Source organism: Lepisma saccharinum, chromosome 28, assembly GCF_977018435.1.
Source record: "Lepisma saccharinum chromosome 28, izLepSacc3.1, whole genome shotgun sequence".
NCBI lineage: Eukaryota > Metazoa > Arthropoda > Insecta > Zygentoma > Lepismatidae > Lepisma > Lepisma saccharinum.
The window spans coordinates 35,420,575-35,444,326 of NC_139256.1; the positions used below are offsets into that span (position 1 = coordinate 35,420,575).

General features: G+C 40.8%; 1 protein-coding gene across 7 annotated transcripts in view; it reads left to right on the forward strand.

Annotated features, from left to right (window-relative positions):
* Positions 1-23,752, forward strand: part of LOC145980801 (echinoderm microtubule-associated protein-like 2) — a 631,445-nt gene that overhangs the window by 494,057 nt on the left and 113,636 nt on the right. For all 7 annotated transcript variants that reach the window (XM_083113888.1, XM_083113889.1, XM_083113892.1 and 4 more), the window contains exon 2: positions 3,179-3,352. In XM_083113888.1, the coding sequence (XP_082970014.1) occupies positions 3,179-3,352 (174 nt within the window). The remainder of the gene's footprint in view (positions 1-3,178; positions 3,353-23,752) is intronic.

Genomic DNA, 23,752 nt, shown 5'->3' on the forward strand with positions numbered 1-23,752 from the left:
CAATAATTCTCGTCTTGCAGGTGGTTTAGCTGCAGCATTGTTGAACTTGTAAATGATTGAAGCGTTGACCACAAGTTTTAGCCCCACAAGTTCTAGGACTTCTCTGATAGGCGCAAACCGATCTCTCGGCTAAAATGCTCCTTTACATGGTCAATATAAATGTTGGTTGATGTAGCTATAGTTCCAATAACGTTAAAAAGTACAAAGCAATCAAGTGCACTGCGTGCTTCCCTACCCTGTCCAGTTGGTCCTGAGAGCCGCAAAATAATGTTGTCAGCTATGGTTCGTACATTTCTGAGCTGAGGGGATAGTTCTTCCACTTCATTACATTTTTAAACTGGTCTCTTACCATGCATAAATTTGCAAATGGGATGTCCTCTTCATCACTGGATTCTTCTTCCGCATTTGGCGTCAGGTCATTTTCGACATTTTTCACTTGGTCCTTTTGTGGCTCACCTTCTTCTTCGGTGTCAAAGAGATCGTCCTGGACATCTAAATGGTCATCTCCACCATCGTCACTATCATTTTCCACAACATCGTCCTCATCGGAACTCTCACCAAGCAATACGTCCAAAATAAGAGAACTATTACAGAGTCGTGGACGCTTTGGTGCATTCATAACGCCGTTAATCGCGCGGGGGACAAGTGTCACCCAACTGACTTTCAAGCGCAATAACACGGGCCACTCTTCACTACAACATGCAAAAGCACACTAGTCAGGTAGCTGGAAATGTAGGTGGAAGGTACTGAAGCCCCTACCACTCCCCTCCTCCACACTACTTGGCGGTAACGAAAACAAAGGGGCTGGGTGACAATGGTCACCCGCGCGAGTACTGGAGGGTTAACAACAATGAGTTCTTTTCGTTCGGCGCTGCGTGGGTTTGTAAATAAGTTTAGCTTGCATTGTGTTTCTGGATATGTCTTTTGGAAAGGGTAATTGTTAGATGCTAAAAATAACTTTTCAGTTTGTCGAAATCTTTTGTTGAGAAATAGGATTGCGCAATCTCGCAAGTATAAATATCAGCGTTCTCGCTGGCAAATTGATTCAGTATAGCAGTAGGTTCCGGAATCGTTAGGTGATTAAATCGCTTGTCGAGGTCCAGGGCTGGGAGAACACAGGCATTGTGAGGGAAGTGGCTGGTCAGCTCTCCCTTCTACAATGTCCTGCGTTTTCCGTAAGCCAACTTTCTGGATTTGTGCTGGTCAGCATGATCCTTAAAGGGGACTTTGGCAGGCTTGTAAATAATTTGATTTATACATAATTAATCTTAATAATTTAAAATTTTGTTTCATAAATTCTATCGAAGTTGGCACTGGTCAGTGTGACTCCGGTATAAATTCAAGTTATACATCCTTCTCGTCGAGTTAATTGTTTTAATTCTTAAATCATTTTGAATTCTCCTGGTCAGGAGGTTCATTTAAATAAATTTGTTTCTTTGATACTTAAATCCGAGAGCATACCTTTGGTCAGAGGATGTCTCTTAAATCTAATAATTTATATAGTTTCACGTCCGTTTTTAAAGTCTGAGTATCCGGAACGTTTATTGGTTTCTCTTATTTTGGTTTTATGTTAGATATATTTTAGAAACAGTTATAATAGGTGACCGGTCGAGTATGTTTTTATAGAAATTCGTTTTATGTAAAAGTCTATTGTTTTGCTTTTGCAATGTAAGTAGCCAAAAAGGGTAGACAGAGTCCCCTGTTATGTTATGGAATTCCAAGCGAACATTTGTAGTTTGTGGCCGAGAGATGGCTTTGGTAATTGGGTAGAGACAGGCTCCCCTTATCTTTAGTTATGAATGTTATTGGAGGTTGGCCCCGAAGAGGGTAGTATACCTCGAGAGTTCTAAAGAACATAATACTGAAGTGAAAATATGACAGAAGCACAAATAGATATTTACGGATAAGAAGTTTATGTAATTTTCTTTTGGTTTTGGTTAATGGAAATTGTCGATCATTACTGTTAATTTGTCACCTGTTTATTGAAACCAAGTTAAGCTGGGATATGGACGATATATATATATAAGAGGGAGCTCTCTGGATTGTATTTTATGAGAAAGCAAGTTTCAGTCTATGTTTTTCGGAAGTTATTTGAACAGAAATTAAATTTTGGCATTGTAATTTTCTCTCGATCTGAAGATTGTATACTTTCTTTTATCCTAACATATATATGGATTAGTAAATAAATTTATAATCGTTATTTGGTATTTCTTTGTAGTAAGTTTGCCTAATAAGTATAAATTAACTGACTTCCTTTTGGTTGGAGAGGTGTCCCGCCGTTACTGGTCAGTGAGGCGGAGGCCTTATCAATCCAGAGGACGCCAGAATTGATTATGCTGATTTCAATCGCGAATCGTATGCGTATCCTCACTGGTCAGTGGGATGCGGGTGCGATTGCGGTGGAGTTCAAGCATGAGAAAGGGCTAATATAATTTGAAGTCTTGGTTATGTAAGTGTAAATTTAACTTTTGATTATATTATTATCTTGAAACAGACCCTTACCCGAACTTTGGGATGCGGGGTCTCATGCCCCGCAGGAACTGAGCGTAGTCGTGGCATTTATATATTTATATCAGAAAGATATTTGGTAGGCAGCGACGCCCGGTCTTTGTCTGTCGAGGGGACCGAGCCGGTGTGTCGTGTGCTAGGCAACGGGCTGACGGCCTTGTTTGTTGCAAGTGGAGTCCAATGTGGGGCTAACCAGTTGTTTGTTGCAAACAGTGGCGACGATTTAGGGGATAGTTGCTCCCCATTTTTTGTCTGCACACTATCACACTATGGCCTCTTAATGCTAAGCCTTGTCTACCAAGAGAAAGTAAACTTTCCTTGCCCCCCCCCCCCCCCCCGTTTTGACACCCAATTGTCACCACTGGCCTTAAACATACAATTGTGAGGTTCTATATATACCCCTTTAAAAAATGGTGTTCAGACCCTCCCCGAAAGGAATTCCTGGATAGGCCTACGTGCTTGTTCACAATCACTTGCTTCTTAAATATAATTATACATGTGTCACGCTATCCCTTGAATTGCTGTCGATATTCATAGTTTCAAGAGTCGCTAAACCTCGATTCTCATATCATGGAGAACTTAATGAAACAAAACAGTGCATTTCAAATTCATTTGTTTTCCAGACGGTTATACAAACAAAGCTTTAATTATTTTTTTCTTCCTGTTCCAGATGACATGATCGAGAACGAGAATGAGTCCCTCCGAGAGCGAGTGTCCGACCTGGAGAAAAAGGTCCTGGAGCAGAGCGACGAGATCGTGTGCCTTCGGTCCACCCTTGCGGACGTCCTCAGGAGGCTCAACCAGCTGGAGGGAATCCGACCCTCGTCTAGGAACGGCACCAGGAGTAAGTGTGGTCCTTCTTTTCTTAGCGTTGCAGTCAGTGGTTCTCTTGGCTCTGACATGGTCGTCTGTACACAAAAATAATGGGCCAAGTTCGACTTACTGCAAGGACTGTTAATATTGTTAAAAATTGAATTGGCACTATTTATTTCTTCTTATTAATAAACAACCAATAAAATTTTCGACGGCGTAGGTTCGAATCCGGCTCTGGTCGGAATTTATTCGGCCTACGTATAGGGCCGGTGGCAACCCACCATCGTGAGGAAATTGGGGAGCTCCGAGTGAGTGAGCGTAATCCGGTCGCGAAGTCCTACAACGGCTGGGGGTCGGTCGGGCTGACCACCCGCCCCCCTAGTCTGGCTGCAGATCTCCACGCCCCCTTGGTGGCTCGCGTGGGAGGGAGGCCAGCAGTCGGTAGGTAAGCCTTGGCCCGATATTGGGCTGTTGCGCTATTGGATTATTAATAAAATTTTCACTCCAAACAGTTTGGATATAAATTTTAGCTTGAGTTTGTTTGCAAGTCCACTTATGCACAAAGAGGCTAATCGGGATTGGACCTACAGTTCAAATTAGGATCCGAACTTATGCCTCCACCAGATATCGAACCAGGACGCCTTGATTATACGTCAAAGACGTTACCACTACGCCATCGGGAAGGCTCAAATGTGAGCTTGACATAGGCTTCCATTATCTTAACCATAACAATTGCTAGCAATTGCATTTTACTTTATTAGAGTTGGGTTTTTATATTTATTTACATGCTTTAAATCGAAGAAAAAAATGAGTAAAATACAAGAACTAGTTTGTTTTCACATTTTGCAATTTAAATCAAAGACGAAATTTATTTTCTTGTTGGTATTTTCCCCTATATTGTCGTAATTTGCTCCCTTTCCCCTTTATTGTCGGAATTTTCTCCCTTTTGTAAGAATTTTGGAATAATTTGCTATGTCTCCAGTCTTTATTATTGATTAAACTTATTACTACTGAGTTCGAATTAAAACGAGAGACCGTATTTCAGGTGCTAATGTTCCACAAGAAACTATAGGATAGGTGCAATGCAAGTATGGGCCAGTAATAAAAGCTGGTCTAGTGCATTAATGCATGACGTCTAATGTCATTGTCTCCTGCATATTTTTATACCCTTCTCCCTTTTCCTGTAAGTTTTGGCTCCAAAATTTCCCGGTCTTGGGATAATTCTCAGTGAATTCAAATACCTAACGTCCTTTGAGTCTGAGTTCCCCAGTTCCTCCTTTTGTTACGCCGAATCCTTGCCGAACGCTTGGTAATCGATGATCTCACTGGCTCCCAGATTGGCAGGAGAGAGGAAATGACGTCATGTCTGTTTCAGGGATAATGGACTTCCCTTCACCGGGTTTTTGTGTTATGGAATCTGGGTTCCGCATCAATTGTGCACAAGCTGCTTTTGTGATTGGTCCAGCTCTTACATCGTAACCGTAACCGCATAGGGCGAACTCCCCTGGCGATAAAGGGCATACTTTATGTTGCAACCTGCTCTCGGAAGGCTCATTAGATGGCCTGTTCGCGTGACCTGTGGCTCCATCTTGCTGCAGACTTGAAAATTACACTCGTGACTAGGTAACAATTTGCTTTTCGGAAACCAGCCTTCGTCAGCGTAACGCGCTACGAACCCAGATTGTGTTTAGTCCTGCGTTTCGTCAGTTCATCATTAATTCTCGTCGTCGCAGTTAACCTAAGAGGTTGATAAGCGACGCAAAATACTCGTAATATGGAATGAGGTGTGTGCCGAATAATTGGCAACCACAGCAAAACCTGAATTGCAGATGGCAGTCGCACGTCATAAGGAATGGACATTTCATTGTGTGTGTATTTGGCAGCCTAACGAGGCTCTTGCGTCTGAACTACCAGCCCTGTGGGGTTTGTCTTGTGTACTGTCGTTGTGTGTTCTTCAATCATCATCTTATCAGCATTCATCCTCATCTTCTTCAATCCACCATTCATCCTTGTTGTTGTGATTGTTGCTAAATAACTAAAATATAAATATAAAAGTATATTTTTCTTTTTTCTTATTTAACGCCGATTTTCTTCCAATTTTGTCTAATCGCAACCATGAAGATAACGAGTTGTGACAATTGATAAAATGCATCGGAACAAAGGAGAATTGGAAGAAAACAACTGATTTAATGAGAATGCATGTGTACAGTCAGCGGCAATAAAAGTGGGACAACTAGATCCTGAAATCCTGTTGCCTAACTTTACGGCGATATTATAATTTGCCATTTAAAATTTGCTATTGAAATCCACTTATGGCCGTAGCGTAGGCAACGCGCACAACGCCTTGCAAGGAAGTTGCATTGCAGGATCTAGGTGTTCCATATTTTTTTTGCTGGTGGCTGTACATTTTTTAAACATACAGTAAGAAGTACTCCAATACACAGTTTATTTAATGCTCAAATAGACCATATAAATGAAATCTGAACACGTGCTGCCACTGTCAAATCCTCGGTTACAAGGCAACGAGGTTAGCCATTACAATAATGGGAAACCCGAACCTCCTCTCTAACCTAATCTCATTTTACATTTTTTGTGAAAAGTTACAAATTTCACCTAAATACCGTACTAAAACAAATATTTTTTTTCCTGGGGGAGCTCCTCAATAAAAGTTCTCAATTGTCACGATGTTATTTTAAAGATTTCCTACTTTTATTATTATCGGGGCCCAATATATGATGATTCGATTATTTCAAATTTAATTCTGTATTTAGTCAAGGTGATAACCTATTTCTGTATGCAAGGGTATTGGATTTATGTGAGTTTGTTGTGATAAATTGATAAATTTGAAATTAGAGGTTTTTGTAATAAATCTACAGACCTGGCAACATTGTAAGTTAGGCGCCATGACGTCACCGGTTAGCATTACGTGGTTTTGTGCCAGTTCGAACGTGACATGACGTCATATTTACCACATTTGGAATGTTACTTTTCACTTCAAAGAAGAGTGGGCGGAGGTGGTAAGAACATGCATTTCCTGTCTGACAGGTTTGCTATAAACTTGAAAGCATTCAGAAAATTCACCTTTTTATTTTGGTCTATTGTGTCGCATTTCTTCCGTTTTGACTAATTTTACAGGTGGGGATGAATGCCATAATTATGAACTTTGCTGCTATCTTCCATTTGTATGTGTGTTTTGTTTGTATTTAACATTGAAGCAGGCAATAAGCATGCCACTAAACAATAGTAACCCTGCACAATAATAACAGTTGATGATAGTTTATGACAAATTTTGTGCCACCGTTTTACTCGGGGTTTGAATGAGAAAAGTTGCCAGGTCATGTACCTTTTTTTGTTAACATTTGTGCAGAGAATATAATACAGAGTAACGCAAGACCGAAATTTCACCAGCATTCTTGCAATTACTTTCATAGATAGAGAAAATAACAAATACTTGCTACTTTTTTCAAGGAGTTTTTTTTTTTTTTTTTAGATAAAATACTTGAAGTTTATTGTTCCAAGATTATGCTTTCAGCATATTCGACATGCCAGTACATAATTAAGCACGATCGTCGAAACGAGGGGGTGAGTTTACCCTGTCTGGAAATTAACATCGTTCATTACATTACACACACTCGCACATTTGTAACAAAGCATCAACTTATTATTCTGATAATAACTGAAATAAAGTTCAGTGAATAATTTTCTAGCAAAATAACTAAAGAAAAATAAAGAGATCGGAAAAATTTAGTGTAAAATGCAAGAACCAAGTAGAAACTTTATATTTTTATGTTCTGCCACTTAATCGAAAGAATAAATAGTTTAGTGGGTTTTCAAAACTTCAAAACTGAGATTGCATAGGAGGTAGCACAATGTAAACTTCGTGACTACAATTTTCCGTTAACTTTAAAAGGTATATATCAAAGTAGAGTAACTGTGCATTTCAGTGTATGAACAGTATGATGAAAAAAGCAAGAAAAAGAGTTTTATCGGATACTCGCTCATCTATTGTATCGAGTTGAAGTTTCCCCAAGGATATTGTTATAATATATTGGCAGTTTGTACTTAGTATTGAATTGTTGGTATTATTTGATTTCTTTTTAATTTTACTCAACTATCTGACTCCCTCCCCCCAAGGAAAATTTTTGACTGCGCCCATGCAATTAACATACGCACTCATTAAAAGGAGAGTTCATTTTAAGTCCTTCATGAATACTAAAATGAAACGAGATATTGCTCGTTAAACGAGATTAAAGGGACTGTCCTTCCTCTCTAGGAACGAAATTAAAAACAGAGAACTTTCAAAATATTCAAATAAGGGGGAGATTTTCCTCGCTTCCTACTTCATTTTGTATCATCTCGGAAACCATGAACAGCTACATTTATGGTGGACATGAAAGATCTTCATAAAAGAAGATATCACAGAGATGCGTGGAATGAGTTACGTCATCCAGTAAGTTGAGCACTACCCCGATAGATGGCTCCATCGAAAAATTCTGTGTAAGAATAGTCATTACCAACAGAGTCAAAAGATGTTCGTTACTTGCAGTCGAGGAATCTTTGTTCTATCATTGGCTCTGTATCAAATGCAAGGAAATGAAAGAAAGAAAGACAAATTGGGAACAATAAACCGACCATCTCTTCATGCGCGCATGATAGCGAATGGTCACGCTGCATGCAAGCACAGAGAAGATAATTTTATATCCAGAGGATGTCTTGTCTGTGAGCAAGAACCTAACCAGGAATCTGTCCCGAACCCATCTCGACGTTATTGCGACTCAAGACATCATCAGGATAAGCTTCATAATTCTTGTGGAGGCCATGCTGTAAAACACAATAATTTTAGTTGAGCTCTGTCTCTTCCTTCTGAAACAACGAACGCGCATCCTGCTCTCATATTTGCAGACTTGAATGGATGTGCACGGTCATGCTAGAGAGGCCTAGTTTAGAATTTTTACTTCCACGTTTTCCCAAGATGATAAATAGAGGCCTTGTGTATTGATATATTACAGTGCAAACCAGAACAACAATGCATGACGTGATCAAACTATTATTGCCACATGTACCGTCATTTCTGTGTAGAATCTGAATTGAATACTGAAATTCTAGAACAGTTTTAAGACAAGAATTAGGAATCGGCATTTCTTGTTAAATTATCATATTGTCTTGAATGATCCAGTATGTATAATAGTTGTTTATTTATCCTCGTGAAGATAAAGAGTCAACATATTTGAAATTTTGACTGTTCATTCTACACGGTGGCGCAGAAGTCACCACCTGTTAAACTTTTATTGATACTTGTAAGTTTTATGTCCTCAATTTTTAAAGATAACATCCAATAAATGACCACCATTCGAATTGATGCAAATTTGGGCTTTTTTTATGCGTTTTCCATGGTGTTGGAAATCTGCGAGGAAACGTTTTCAATTTTTATGCTGAATACTGTCCTTTAGTTGCTGTAACGTCTCTGGCTTATTCACATAAACCAATGACTTCAAATATCCCGAAAGGAAAATAATCTGGAGCGGTCAAATCGGGGGACCTGGCCGGCCATGGCAAATCACCAAAACGGGATATTACTCTGTCCGGAAAAGTGTCACGTAAAATTGTCACAATTGTGGGGTATACTTATTCATTTTCGCACACAATAAATTTCGTGAGTATCTTTTTATTTAACTGACAAAACACTACTGATATAAACAACAAGATGTCAAAATAAAGGTCAGTTCAAATAGGATGATGACTTTTGCGCCACCTGTTATTATCGTAATTCTCAATCAGTGTAGTCTGAACAGTAGTACACACTGAACCAAAAGAATGGGCCCTAGGTACCGAATGATCATGTTGGAATCCAGTTAGATATCTGGATCATAATCAGGGAGTAGCAAGAAAAGGAAGCCACATTGAAGGATGCCACAGTATCTCCGGAGTCAGTGAAGCTTAGGAATTGGGACGAGATTAAAGAAGTTGGTGAGAGGCCCTTCTTGTTTGGGAATCTCTGGAACGGGCGAACGAAAGCAAGTCTCTGCACAGGTTATGACTGGAGAGAGCTCGATCAATGAACACGTGCGAAGGAACGTTAGTTTGTGGAAGGGGAATGGGATTGCAGCTACCAGCCCTTGCTACCTGCTTCGCTTCGCCACTCGCTTTCTCCCCTTCTTTACCTTTACGCGTGGCTTTGTTCCACAGATTCTCAGGATAAAGTATAAGGGTTGAAATATCGTGCCTCACCAATAATAACCTTTGGGACAAACAGTTCGTAAGGAGAAATTGTACGGCTACTCCTTCTGTCATTCTCAAATTACATACTGGCACAAGAGACGAGTTTATGTACTCTTCTCGGTACAAATATTAATAAATAAATATTATAAATAGAAAGGGGGTGATATAAAATATCAATTGAGGCTAGAAATTCACGATATATGCAGAGATGAAGGTTATATCGACGTATCTTTAACCAGTGAAAAGTTATGAATGTATGATTGCTGCCTTTTCCTTCTTTTCGCGTGTCAGGAAAAAACGCATTAAAATGCCTCCAACAGTAACTCATCGACATAAAACTGACGTCTGGGAAGAGATGTTCACGTGCCATTGCACATGCCTTTAATAAGCGGCGTAGCCGAAGAGTTGAATATTGTAAATGGTTGTCTCAACAATTGCCTCTTTTGAATTAGAAGTCCTTCGCAGTGACGAGGCTAGTTTTTGTGTTCATGGCGAAATAAGCAGAATGTGCGATACTAGTTATCTGATAATTCACCAGCCGAATGGTTGGCACTGGTAAGGTAATGGTGTCGTGTGGAGAACGCTATTGGTTGGCCCATTTTTCATCGACGGAGCCGTATGTGTTGAGGGCTACTTGGATTTGTTGAGCATTATCATCCTTGCTTAAGTAATAAGGAAAGACGGAATGCCACCACCCTATTGGAGCGCTGTGAGACAGTTTCCTTACGATAACATCACCGATAGATGAATTGGCAGCCAGATATTGGTTGAATGTCATGCACGTTCCCCGGATCTAACACCTTTGGACTTTTACCTTTGGGAACATTTGATGGCAATGGTATATGCGCGAAATGCCCGTGATATTGACTATCTGAGAGAACGAATAGTTGCTGCTTTCGATGCTGTTGCACCTTCTACGTTGCACAATGCTCTGTGTGAGGTGGGGAAACGTCTACAAGTGTGCATAGTGGAAGTATGACAATACTGAGCCGATTTCATACGTTCCTAACTTTTTACTGGTTAAAGAAGCGTCGAAAAACCGTTCACTAATGCATTTGTCGTAAAAATTTACCCTGATTTGATATCATATCACCCCTTCCCATTTACAATTTTCGAATTGAATTCAATATGGCGGACCTCGGCTTGACACACAACTATAGTTCCCCGTGGGCCTAACCCGTTTCTATCATGACCAATTGTACCCAGCATGACACCTTTACATTTTAAGGTTTTTCGAGGGAGTTTTGACTCACCCCGTACATTTTATAACACTTACTTAAAGTTGCTTAAGTACTCGTCAATTTTCCTGTATTTGATAAAGAAAATGGATAGATTTGAAACTACTTTTTTTCAGATAACTGAATTAGCCATGCCGAGACGACTGACCGTTCCCTCGTTGTACTACTTCTCCCTCCAATTGTGCTGCTCCATGATCATCCCCTTCAGACCCAACCCTCACGACGGAATGTCCAGGAAGCAAATCTTCTACAAGCACCCAGCGCACATCGTACGCGACCTAATGGAGGCAGCCTTCGTCAGAAGAGACGAGTACAGCGAACACAACAAGGGTCTCTTCGCTCCAACCTTGCGCACCGCCATCATAACACGGTCGATGGACGACTTTGAGCTTCTGGTCGCTCGGTGTCCGAAGCTGATCGAAATAATTGCATTCTGGAGGATCCGGGAGGGTGATGACATAACAAAGGACATCATTGTTATTTCACGGCAGAGGAAGGTGAAGAAACTTATCTTCCCTGATCCAGAGAAGTGTTCAATTCACTTCAAGGGAATATATCACTCAGAGAGTGGTCGCCTTCCAACCGTTTATACTTACTTGTCATCTTACGTGGACAAACAACTCATTCACATGTTCCGCAAGAAAACAACTCTTGCCTTGAAGTGGAGGTTTTCTTTGACGAGCAGAATTTAGGCGATGAAGCAGTAGCAATCATAATTGAGATTTTGATACATCACAGCTTATTTCAGTCTTATGTGACTTGAGTGATGAATGGATGGACTGTCCGAAATATAATTTGCGCAATATGAATACTGACGCAAATTATATAACATGCCAGTCTGTTACTGATGGACTAAACAAATGCACCCAAACATGTTCCGAAGTTATGTAAACTTTGATCTGAGCTATGAAGTCCCAATGCAAACCATCAGTCCATTTCTACTGTCCTTGAACACGCTTCAAGCTCTTCATCTGAGAGAAATGGAAGTCCTGTATTCTATACTTGATAAACACGGACGCTCTCTTCTAGACCTTTTCATAGATGTGCTCTAGGATCTTGACGTTGACCGGCTGCTATCGTCTTGTAGTAACCTAGAACACCTTGAATTGGATGTATCCGTAGAGTCTTGCAACATAACAGATGATTGCTTGAAGTTCGTACCACGTCTTAGGAAGCTAGCACTGTTTGCAATACGTGAGCATAAAGCTTCAACACCCTTGGCCAAACTTTTGATTTGCAACTCTCTTCAGTCACTGGAACTTTCTTAGGTGAAGAATTTGGTGATGTTAGATGTGTTTACTTGCGATTGCTTTAAACTTCAGCACGTCATCGATCTGTTAGTATCTGAAAATGATTTGGCTATGATCAAATTCTGTTACTGCCCGTATTTAAAGAACAACGAGAAGGAAATCATCGAGAACATGATTTCCGATTTGAAGCTGTTGGTTCATCCAATATTTTTGTTGTATGGTCAAACAATTTAATGCAAGCGATGTTCTCATGAACCCATAAGAGTTTTCAGCGTTCAAGTAGTTGATGTAAAAATACATTTTAATTATTAGCATGCTTCATGAAACAATAGGAATGCCCAATTGATCATAAGATTATTAAATTGTTTTTCTGTGAAAGAAAGATAACTTCAGTTTATTATAAAATTCGCAAATTTTGTACACATTTTGAAAATTGCTATTTTCCAATGCAAACCTCAGAATAAATCGAACGACGTTATCGATTCTTTGACTTTTTCATTGCTGTAGCTTTCAAATGAGCTCAGATGGTTTCTTGAGTTGTCGAAAGTTTTAATATTTCTTGAAACTTCTCTTAAGAATTCAGTGTACAGAACCTACAGGTATGTAAGATTTTTTTTAAAAAAAATAGTAATAATATTCTCTAATGATGATTGCGCTCGTTTTTAGATAATGTTGATGGTAGAATAATGTTTATATTACTAAAAGCTACTTCTATCGTCTGTAACTATTGCAATTGTCAGACCAATTTTTCGGTGGTACAATTCTCTTCCACATAATACACACCGGACTACATTTTGCAGACCTACGACTGACTGTACTGAGAGCCAGTAAAATAAACTGTGAGACTTCTGTTATCTTGTCCATTTGAGTTTGTGAATGTCCTTTCATCCATTTAATTTATCACTATTCATTCGCATCTTCATGTTTCTTTTTTGTATGTGACTGTTGTGTTGTTCTCACTTAACAAGGGATTAACGTGACATTTAACCTTTATACGGCGAGAGCGTTTTCAGTGGGAAGTTTAAATTTGACAAGATTTTAAGTAAACAATTATATCTCGTTTTCTTCAGTTTGTACAAACAAGGCATTATTGTATTAATTGGACATATTTCTTATACATAATACTTTTGTAAAATTTCTTCTTTCATTGAATAATACTGTTTTTAGTGTGTGTGTGTGTGTCGTAACTCCGAATTTTTTAATTATTCATTTCATCTTGTAATCTTCTTGTCCAGGTTATATATGTTCAACATAACTGCGACTCCGGTTATGCGCTGAACAAATAAATGAATGTGAATAATCATAGTTCATTCTCATTGTCACGATTAGGCAAAAGTGTAAGACAACAGACTAAAATCACAAACAATAAAATTACAAATGACAGTTTGATTGGAATATTATATTTAGATATTTGCTTGATTGATTGGGTTTGTTTCAAGTCCACTTTATGCACACTATGGCTAATCGGGGTTAGATCTACAGTTTAAAGTAAGATCCGAATCACTATGTGCCTCCACCGGTTATCGAACCCGGGACCCCTTGATTATAAGGCGACGACGCTACCACTGCGTTCAGACGCCAGAGCCTCGTTATTCTGAAAAATGCAGTCCAGGGTGTACAATGGAATGTTGATAACTCGAACCTCAATATCTCGAATTCCTTGATAAGTCGATTTTTTTTGTAATCCCCTTGAATTGTCCATAACACTCAATACTGATTTTACCTCAACAAATCTAATAAAACATTGATAATACGAATTTTTGTACAGTGTATGGGATGCCGTTCGAGCTCAATAACTCGAAGGTAGACTATGAAAAACCTCTATGAGTCGAAGTTAAATTCTAATAACCTCTATAGCTCGAAGGTTTAGTCGCGTAAGCAAACTTTAGACCTCTATAACTCGAAGTCGGCGATTTTAGCCCTCAATAACTCGAACCTTGGTAAGTCGAATTCCTTGATACCTCGTTTTTTTTATTTTCCCCCTCAAGTTCGAGTTATCAAGATTCCACTGTACTACGTGGAAGGGAGATAGATTGATTTGCTTTATTTTACTTCGCTACTTGTGCCACTTTTGGCTAATTTGCGAAGATGTTGATGAGTGATGATGTGATGAAATTGATATGTGGACACTCACAAACATGCATGCCCAGGCCGGGATTCGAACCCGGGACCCCTGGCGTCGTATCGCGATGTGATAACCACTCCGCCACGGAAGCCGGCTGGGAGGTAGAACTAATAATAATAAGTATTATTGTTATCATGGTTATGATTAGTATTATGCAGTATTAACTATTAAAATTAATATAGCAATTATATTCTTGCAGAGACTTTGCTACCCAATCCACAGTTGAGTGGATGGATATCCAGCACAATTGGTTCATTACTTTTTTATACTGCAGTTAGTGTACTGAAGTATATAGTTATTCTAGTTCATTATTAACTTCACAAACATCGGTCAAGATAAAGCATTAAACGTTAGCGGAAAATTTTAGTCATAATGTTTTTGTTGTGCGGCATCTCACATAAGAATGCAATTTTTTATTTTTTTTTAAAACTGTGGAGCCATTTTTTTGTGCGTGTGTAAATGATAGAATATGAAAACAACCTGTTTCCTGTATCTTACGCTCAATTTGTTTTTCGATCTAACACAGATTTTACTTTGCTTATTCTATTGACTAATTTGGTGTTTCAAGTTCACTTTATGCACAGTAAGACTAATCGGGACTGGGCCTACAGTTTAAAGTGGGATCCGAACCACTATGAGCCTCCACTGGGTATGTTATTCTATTCGAATACTAACTAACTGAACTTATTCGTGGTTAACAATGAAAATAGGAGCGAGAGAGAGAGAGAAAGAAGGAAAGAAATATCAGTTATAACGGACAAGAAATGTCACGTTTAGGGGTGTGCTGTCACAACAGGCAGTGACCTTGAAGAAGTTGTCTGTAACCTCAGATTCGATCCGTAAAAACATCAAATCAAGAAGATTCGCATTGAATAATATACGCAAAGCTTGTCGGGTTGCCACAGCAACGAAGTAAACAAGGCATAACAGTGTAGGTGTTGATAAACCATCCTGGGGAAAACATTTCAAACCTGCGTCAATCATATGGAATAACATTACTATAGAAGTAATGAAGTGTCCTTTCTATTCTGTTTGAATATAGAAAATACAAAGCTTTCGAATAACTTTGAAGTTGGAACTCTGTCGACATGATGTAGGGTATGCAAATAAACTTTATTAGAACCTCCAGGAGCTTATAAGTATTCGATATTGGTTTTGTCGATCGCTTTTATCTCTCTGTTGTGGGCGTGGACGAATTGCTTTGTCGTTATCTTTATTGATATTTCAGGCTGTTCATCTTCACCTTACTGAAACAAGACCCTTTGCATGTTGAATTACACCCTGTTGGGCGGCGGACTGTTTCGTGTTTGTCTGAACACTCCCAACCGTCATTTAATTGTTCAAGGGCCCTTGCATTGGCGTAATGGCCAAAGTCATCATCTACAACCCATTTGTGTTGCGACGAATGCTGTACATTAGATAGAGTATGGCAAGTCTGACATCGATCGTCTTTTGTTGAGTCTAATTGAATGCAAGGTCTTGCCTAACTATTTCATGGTGGTAGGAAGGAATGGAACGAGCCTAATCTGCTAACGATTGGAGGAACCAAGACTTCAGTCACTCTAATCGTACTTTATTTCATTGGTTGAGATCGCTATTTTAACAGTGCCCCAACAGCTTCTAAGATACGCTGCATAAAATAGATTAAAATTTATTGCTTTTGATAATACATTTTCACGTACCAGGTGGCCAGAATTAAAGTTACCCAACTCAGAACCTTCTGTAGCCTGTTTGAGGCATCGTAGAACTCTGAAGACCATGGGGAAGATGATGGCGATAAAAAAGTTTAATTTTCCGCCACCAGGTTGAAATGTGGCGCTGTAATAATGAATATTGAAAAACGTAAGTGATTTAGCTGAATTATTAATTAGAAAGACATTTGTTAGTGGTTGGAAGTTGCGAGAAAATAATCTCTCGTTTATTGCAAGATTGTAAGGTAAAGGCAAATCAATAACCAATCGGAGCAGTTTACGTCATTATTACAACCCATCATGGAAGTACAGTTGGCGGAAAATTGAACTTTTTTATCGCCATCCTCTTCCCCATGGTCTGCATAATGGATTCACCAAATTTCAGAGTTCTACGATGCCTCAAACAGGCTTCAGAGGACTCTGAGTTAAGTAACTTTAATTCTGGCCACCCGGTTACATGAGCTTTGAATCGCTGCATTCATGCCTTGGTTGCCCTTCCAAGCAGACAGTTGTGCAGACAGACACTTGTTTGTAAAAGTGGGAAATGTCTGTTAAGGTTTGCAAATCATGAAAATAAGTTAGTGAATATTGCACAAGTATTCTGTACTCTATTACGGGAATCTGTGGAGCAAAGCCGCGCATGACGGCTGAGTAGGGGAGAAAGCGAGTGTGCGGAGGGAATTAGTACACGCTGCTGGAAAGTCTGGTAATTGCAGTCACCCCCTCCATCACGAAATCCCGTTCCCTCGAGCGCGTTTATTAGTGAAGTCATGGAGTCACTAAACGCACGACCATGAAATTAGGCGGTTGGCAGAAATTCGCGCTGTTGCCACGTCGGAACACAAGCCCGTGTGTTCGGAGGTTTAAGAGAATGGAAGATCTCGTAGAGTTGTAATCCATGTGATACAAACTGACAGAATTTGCTCGAAACGTCAGGAATGACACAAAAGTGCCCCGAAGAGAGGCCGGTCTGACGCTCGAACCAGGCAACGCAGCCCGGTTGACGTTGCCACACAGTGCGCGGGAACCAGATACTTTTGTCCCGCTCTCGCCTTGCTTTTCTCATATGTGGCACCAGCGCAATTCTATCCAGCCGCCTATTTTCATGGCCGTGCGTTTACTTGCGCAGAGACTTTATTTCGTTCGCTCGCTCCAGAGATTTCAGGGACAGACTATATCATACATTCCAAATCTCAAAGAACGCTCAATTCGGAATATACAGGGTGGTGCAAAATTCCGTTTACAACGCTGAAGAGGTGAATCGCCAAGTGAAATGAAGACGAAAATGTAAATGGAATTTTGTCGAATGACGCACCGTGTCAGAGATAGAGGATGCCGAAATCGTGTGAAAATTGACTTCACACCTCCATATGCCGACAAATAGTACTCATAAAGAAGATGCGGCACGATATCCCCAAAGAAAACACACCTGGGCTAGCGAATGATGCACAAATCGCGTGTCGAAAATGAATTCGGCAGGGATTCCCCACAAGAAGTGAGGGATTCCCGAGAATATGTCCGGCATGGAACGCAGGTATCGAATAGGGGTACAAAGGTAAATGACGGAGGTCACAGCACATGAAAAACATTTCGCCAGGAAGTGTCCGAAAAGCAGGCTGCAGAGGTGGATTCACCAGAGAAGAGGCTGATGGCTGTTTTGGTGTGTCTCACCGTAAACGAGATGCATATCGGCAAGCTCGTTGGTGGTGTATGTCGCCATTGTCAGGCTCACAATGGAGCACACGAATACGTACGAAACTAACTTGTGATGTACCGTTCACGACTACAGGACTGAACACTCCACACAGGTGTCCACCCCGTACAGACAACACAGATGGTACGCACTACGTACTTCCTAACGGTCACTTTAGCAATGTGCTCAATTTCACCACACGCCTCAGGATGAACACCTTGCGACAACACGCGTAATTGACAGACAGATCGCTAGTCGCGTAAACTGACGCGTTGTTTGTACGAACGTGTACCAGCGGAAGCGGGCCGTGACAGGTAGCATCCTGCTGAGCGCCTCTAACGGGGCTTTATGTACTACTACGTCTTCCGTCGTAGTATTTGGGAGCCGATATCAGTACGTGCTGGTCGTTCTCTCACGTGTACGTACGTATTTCATTTCTACGTACAGCCTTGGATACTACTTGTGTACGTGTGTGTCATCATAGTACACCTCTTGCACATGTTGTCTGTGTCCCCTCTTCTCTGGTGAATCCACCTCTGCAGCCTGCTTTTCGGACACTTCCTGGCGAAATGTTTTTCATGTGCTGTGACCTCCGTCATTTCCCTTTGTACCTCCATTCGATACCTGCGTTCCTTGTCGGACATATTCCCGGGAATCCCTCACTTGTGGGAAATCCCTGCCGCATTCATTTTCGACACGCGATTTGTGCATCATTCGCTAGTCCAGGTGTGTTTTCTTTGGGAATATCGTGCCGCATCTTCTTTATGAGCACTAGCCCGACCCTGTGGCCTAGTGGTAGCACATCGCGCTGCGACGCCAAGGGTCCCGGGTTCGAATCCCGGTCGGGCTTGGTTTGTTTGTGAATGTCCATTCACCAATTTGATCACTCATCCCCATCTTCGCAAATTAGCCAAGAGGCACAAAACGCGAAGTAAAATAAACTAAATCAATCAATCTTTATGAGCACTATTTGTCCGCATATGGAGGTGTGAAGTCCATTTTCACACGATTTCGGCATCCTCTATCTCTGATACGGTGCGTCATTCGACAAAATTCCATTTACATTTTCGTCTTCATTTCACTTGGCGATTCACCTCCTCAGCGTTGTAAACGGAATTTTGCACCACCCTGTATATCAGCACTATCGTACAGTACAGAAATTTAGAACTTGCTCTGTAGACCTCCCCGATGATGTACTGATAAGATCGTCCTCGCTTTGTAATCAAGGGATCACGGGTTCTATACCCGGTGAAGGCACATAGTGCTTCGGGTTCCACTTTTAACTTACGTCCAGTCCTGATTAACCTGTCTGTGCGTAAGCAACTTGAAGGATTTGCTTTGTTAGTACGGTATATTTGCACGGGTTCAATCCAAGTTGTCCCGGTGGAGGCACATTGCACAGTGGTTTCGATCCCACTTTAAACTGTGTGTCCAGTTCCGATTAGCCATTCTGTGCATAAAGTAAACTTAAAACATTAATTCAATCCAATTTATGTTATTCGGATATGTTGAAGTTGTATTTTCAATGTTTGAATCAGTCTTTCTCTTCATTCTTTGTAAAAGTAGAAAATATGTAAATAAGCTCGGAAAACGTAAGTTATAGCTATTACGTTGTATAAATTACACAGTGCTAAATTCGAGCACGATGCGCTGCTAGAGTACGCGTCAAATCTCATGCATATGGCTTTGAACGACTGAACAGCACAAGCGAATCACAGACGTTCGGCGTTGCCGTGCTCTCCTTGACAAGGCGTTTCGCTCAACCACGCTGTCTCTTTTCCGTGTGAGATTTCGACATGGCACCGCTGCAATGCGCTGCTATTGGCTATCGCCATATGCAGGAGATTTGACGCGCACTCTAGAACAGTTACCCCAACATTGCCGGTCTGGCAGTAGATGTCTGTGGCGGAACTACTCTCGTCCCAATCACCGTTCAAAGAAGCGATTGAAGTTTAATGTGCGGGGAAGAGATTACAAATTGACCTTTAAACCCAAGTAAATATTGAATGAACCGTATTCCATTTGGAGCTCAGTTCACGCACTGAAATGAATTGGGATGATTCGACGGGAAAGAAAGAAGAAAAAGAATTACCTGTGTCGTTTTATATGAAGACTGATGTTGAAGCTTTATTGATGTTCAGTACTGTCGCCCCATCTCCCCTCTCTTCCCCAACATGAAAAGAAGCAGCACTTTGCAGCCATTACCCAATCGTGACGTGGCATGTTAAATGGTAAAACTAGAGTGGAGACGTCATTTATTATTTAACAAGGACAAGGAAGGATAATCGATAGATAGTCTTTGTGTTCGAGACATGGGCAGATATGCTGAAAGAAGATGGTGCGTCATGTAGGTAACGAAAAATCCAAAATTATTGATTCTTCTATGCACAAAGTGATACTGCTTTAACATGCCAACAGTACTGGTATAGAAGTAGAGATACTATCGAGGTTTCGATATCGTTTAGTGTCACCACACAAACTTTCACAGTGTATAAAGATCATTATGGGAAATTGTTTTTTCTCAGTTTGAATCCTCGTTTCGATGCTACGAATCCTCGAAAAATATATTTTTCTCTGAATGTGTGCAACCAAGCCAATCAGGCTTCCAGTTGCTACTAATGGATTGATTTTATTTTTGTTATTTAGCGTCGCTCTTCTGTCACTTCTGGCTAATCGCGAGGATGAAGATGAGTGATGATAGTAATTAATGAAGGGCCACTCACAAAGAACATCCATGCCCAAGCCGGGATGCTAACCCGGGACCCCTGGCGTCGTAACGCGCTGTGCTAACCACTCCACCACGGAAGTCGGCATAAAAATGAATTGACTTTACAATTAAAGCCTTTCCTTTCGCATTGCAACATGCCATTAAGGCTCATAGGGGTGGGAGGTGGAAGTTGCCCCACGCATTCAGTATATCGGCCGTTGTGGAGTTGATGTGATTAGCACCACCCTTCGCCCGCCTTTACCTTCCCTCTGGGGTTGCCCCCCAGATATCCATTTCATCAGAGGCTGGGTGAATCATAGAGGAGTTTTCTTCTCCCCCAGAGACATGTTCGGAAGAATTTCTCACCTGAGATCACCAATCCCAGGGAATCGAACCCGCGTCTCTCGCCTGTGACTAGCCAAATATGTGTAAATAACCAGGAGATATCTGCTTAATTGTCTGAATAATGCACGAGACCCATTACGTACAGCCGACCCGGCATTTTACCAGGCAGAAGTTGCTTTGGAGAAATCATGGTCTCCGTGTCGTAGAGGAATGGGTACTTCTATAAACGGTTATTCACTTTTCCCGCTCTTTTTCTCACACAAGAACACAAGAGTGTGTACAGTGAACAAAAGAACCTACTCCAGAGTGATGTAGTTGGTTTGGAACCAAGGCCCAGGATCGGTTTTAATTCCAGGGTAGGCATTCCGACCGGTTTTAATTCCAGGGTAGGTATTCCGACCGGTTTTAATTCTCGGGTAGGCATTCCGACCGGTTTTAATTCTCGGGTAGGCATTATACTCATGTACCGTTTAGAAGCAAGGTGTACAGATCTGAACCGGGCCCTCACGGGTTGCTTCCTGTTTGATTTCCTTTAATTCAGTTTCCCAATACTAGTCTGTGTTGCGCCGAACCATACAATGCCGACCGTTCATAGTGGATTTCCTGCCTAAATCGACATAGTCTCGACCGAGTCACGGACACTAAATCTCGACAAGTCTCGAAAGGTCTAAATTCATCCTCATCACGTATTTTGAAAAGACCGTTTCGATACCAATCGGAACTGAATCGAAGTCTGCGCCTTCAGGTTGAATTCAGGCGTAAGAATAATCTTTTAGATGCCTGTGAAGTAGTCTGTATGTGAAGTGGAGATGAACTCCTAAACTTTATGCACCTTTTCATTTGCAGGAACGGAATGGCACCAACGAGGTAGAAGTTATAGAGTGACTCAAGCGGTTTCCCACCCGAAGCAAATTGTATGCAAGGTCGTGCCTTACTATCGGTCGTGAAGGAACCTGTTATGTGCTGGAAAGGAACTAGAGATGGCCAAATCCGGATAAATTTTTCACTGTACGGATTTTCTACAAATCCTTAATCAAATCTGTACTATCCGTTTTATCGGGATATCAGAATTATCCGTTGCATCCGAAACGGATATAGGATAATTTGATATCCCTCATCCGCATTTTGTGACATCACTAAAATGAACCACGTGGTCAGCGGACGAAATTGCCACTCTGGTTTGAACGGCCCCAGAGCAAAAATAGCAAGCCAAGACTTGCTTCAACAAAACACGATCGTTTTTCAGCTTTCCGCAGCTCTATACCTTCTACTCTCGTTGGGAACAGTTGAGATCATGACGAGCACAGGGAATCGTTACGACCTTCATTCCAAAGGATTACTGCAACTGAATTCCCGCCTCGCCATGTTGCAGTGGGGGAAGCGCCCTCATTACACGGATAAAGGTCGAGAACGTGCCATATGGCAGCTTATCGCCCTTGCACAAACAACCGCCTACAGAATAAGCTTGACAGGTCAATATTTTTCATCGCCATTCACCCCACCGCGGTTTACACTTCATCACCATGGAAACATTTGTCTGGTATAATTTGATCAAGTCTTTTTTTCTGGCGCTTCAACCCCCTCCCCCTCCCTGTGCAGCGCCTGGCTCCACAAAAGCTGAAGGACACGGCCGATGAAAAATGTCACAGAGGACAGAGTAATCGAGCGCCAACGCATTGCACCAAAGGGACTTCTTCTGTAGCTAATGGTAGATTATCCATGGAATGTTTTCTTAGCAATAAATCCAGCATACACTTTACAAACCAGAAAACGATAAGATAATGGCTGCAGTATAGATATAACCGTATGTTCTTCGCCCAAATGGTGCATGAAGTCCAGTGGTGTAAGAACTTCAAGGGAGTTATGGAGTTATAACTTGACTTAGGAATTATGTGTAGAAAATGAAGTTTTAGATACCTACAATAGTCTTTTAAAGGTATCAAATAGGTTCTAAAAATGAAATTGAGGCATTTTCAGCTAGATTGTACATAATTACTCGAAAGAATGTAAATTGTAGCTAAGAATAAATGAAGTTTAATTTTTATGCTAATGTTCATGTCTTCAAACTGATATGTTTTAACTTATCACTCCCACCAGCCGAATAACGAAACATTTCGAGTTGACTTCCATGTCCGGTTAAGGAAAATGTAATGAATCTAAAAGTGGGAAAGTATGCACCTTTGGTGCGATCGTTCTTGTCACTTTCAACGAACTTTAAACTAAATGGTTTAGTCTAACAAAAATGTCTAATTTTTACCAGTTTGTTACCTACTAACAGAAAATAAATTCCCCGTCGCATGTAATATTTGGAAAGTCTATCAGCCACTGACGAATATAAGAGTTTTTAGAAGACCTTTCTTTGTACCACGCAGGGTTGTGCGATATTTCGACATATCGATCTTCAATGTCGAAGCGTCGACATCGATATTATTTATATCGCCATTCCTATGTTTGTCGATATTAAAATACATGTCGGTCTCAAGTACGCATATGCGATTGGCGGTAGTTTGCATCAGCAATGAGTATAAAAGAATAAAGTTTACAAGATTGAGAATTATCCCTGCTCGGTGTCCTGACGATCATGCATATCCGAACATATCCTCCATACTAACAAGCTTAACCAGGGAGTTGAAGCCGGGTGGAAACTCACTCTCTCATTGGTGAGTTTTGATAAGGAAAAGAGCACAGGACTTTCGGTACGTGACAAAGTGAGAGAAATATATGTAAAGCTCATCGAAAATTTGTGACGAGTCCACCCACTGGCGGTGTATCACTATACATTTCAGTTCGAAAGATATTATTTTATCATGGCTACTTTCGATTTTAACATGGTAAATTCACATCTTTCATCAATAGCATCACAAATTAAAATATAAAAGAAGAAACTTAACAATTATTTTGTATTTAAATCCATGAATGACACTGACACCAGAATTTATCACCTAAAATGTATAGCCATTTCATTTGTACTTCTTTTCTTGTAACCTAATATCATGATACCAGTAGACTCTACCCAGTGGCGGAAATTAAGGGGGCGGCGGGCCCTTGCCCCACTTTTGCGCTCCCTCCACATCTTTTTGCAACTTTTGCCCCCGTACTACGGCCTCTTAATGCTAAGTCTTGTCTACCAAGAGAAGGTAAACTGTCCTTGCCCCCCAGTTTC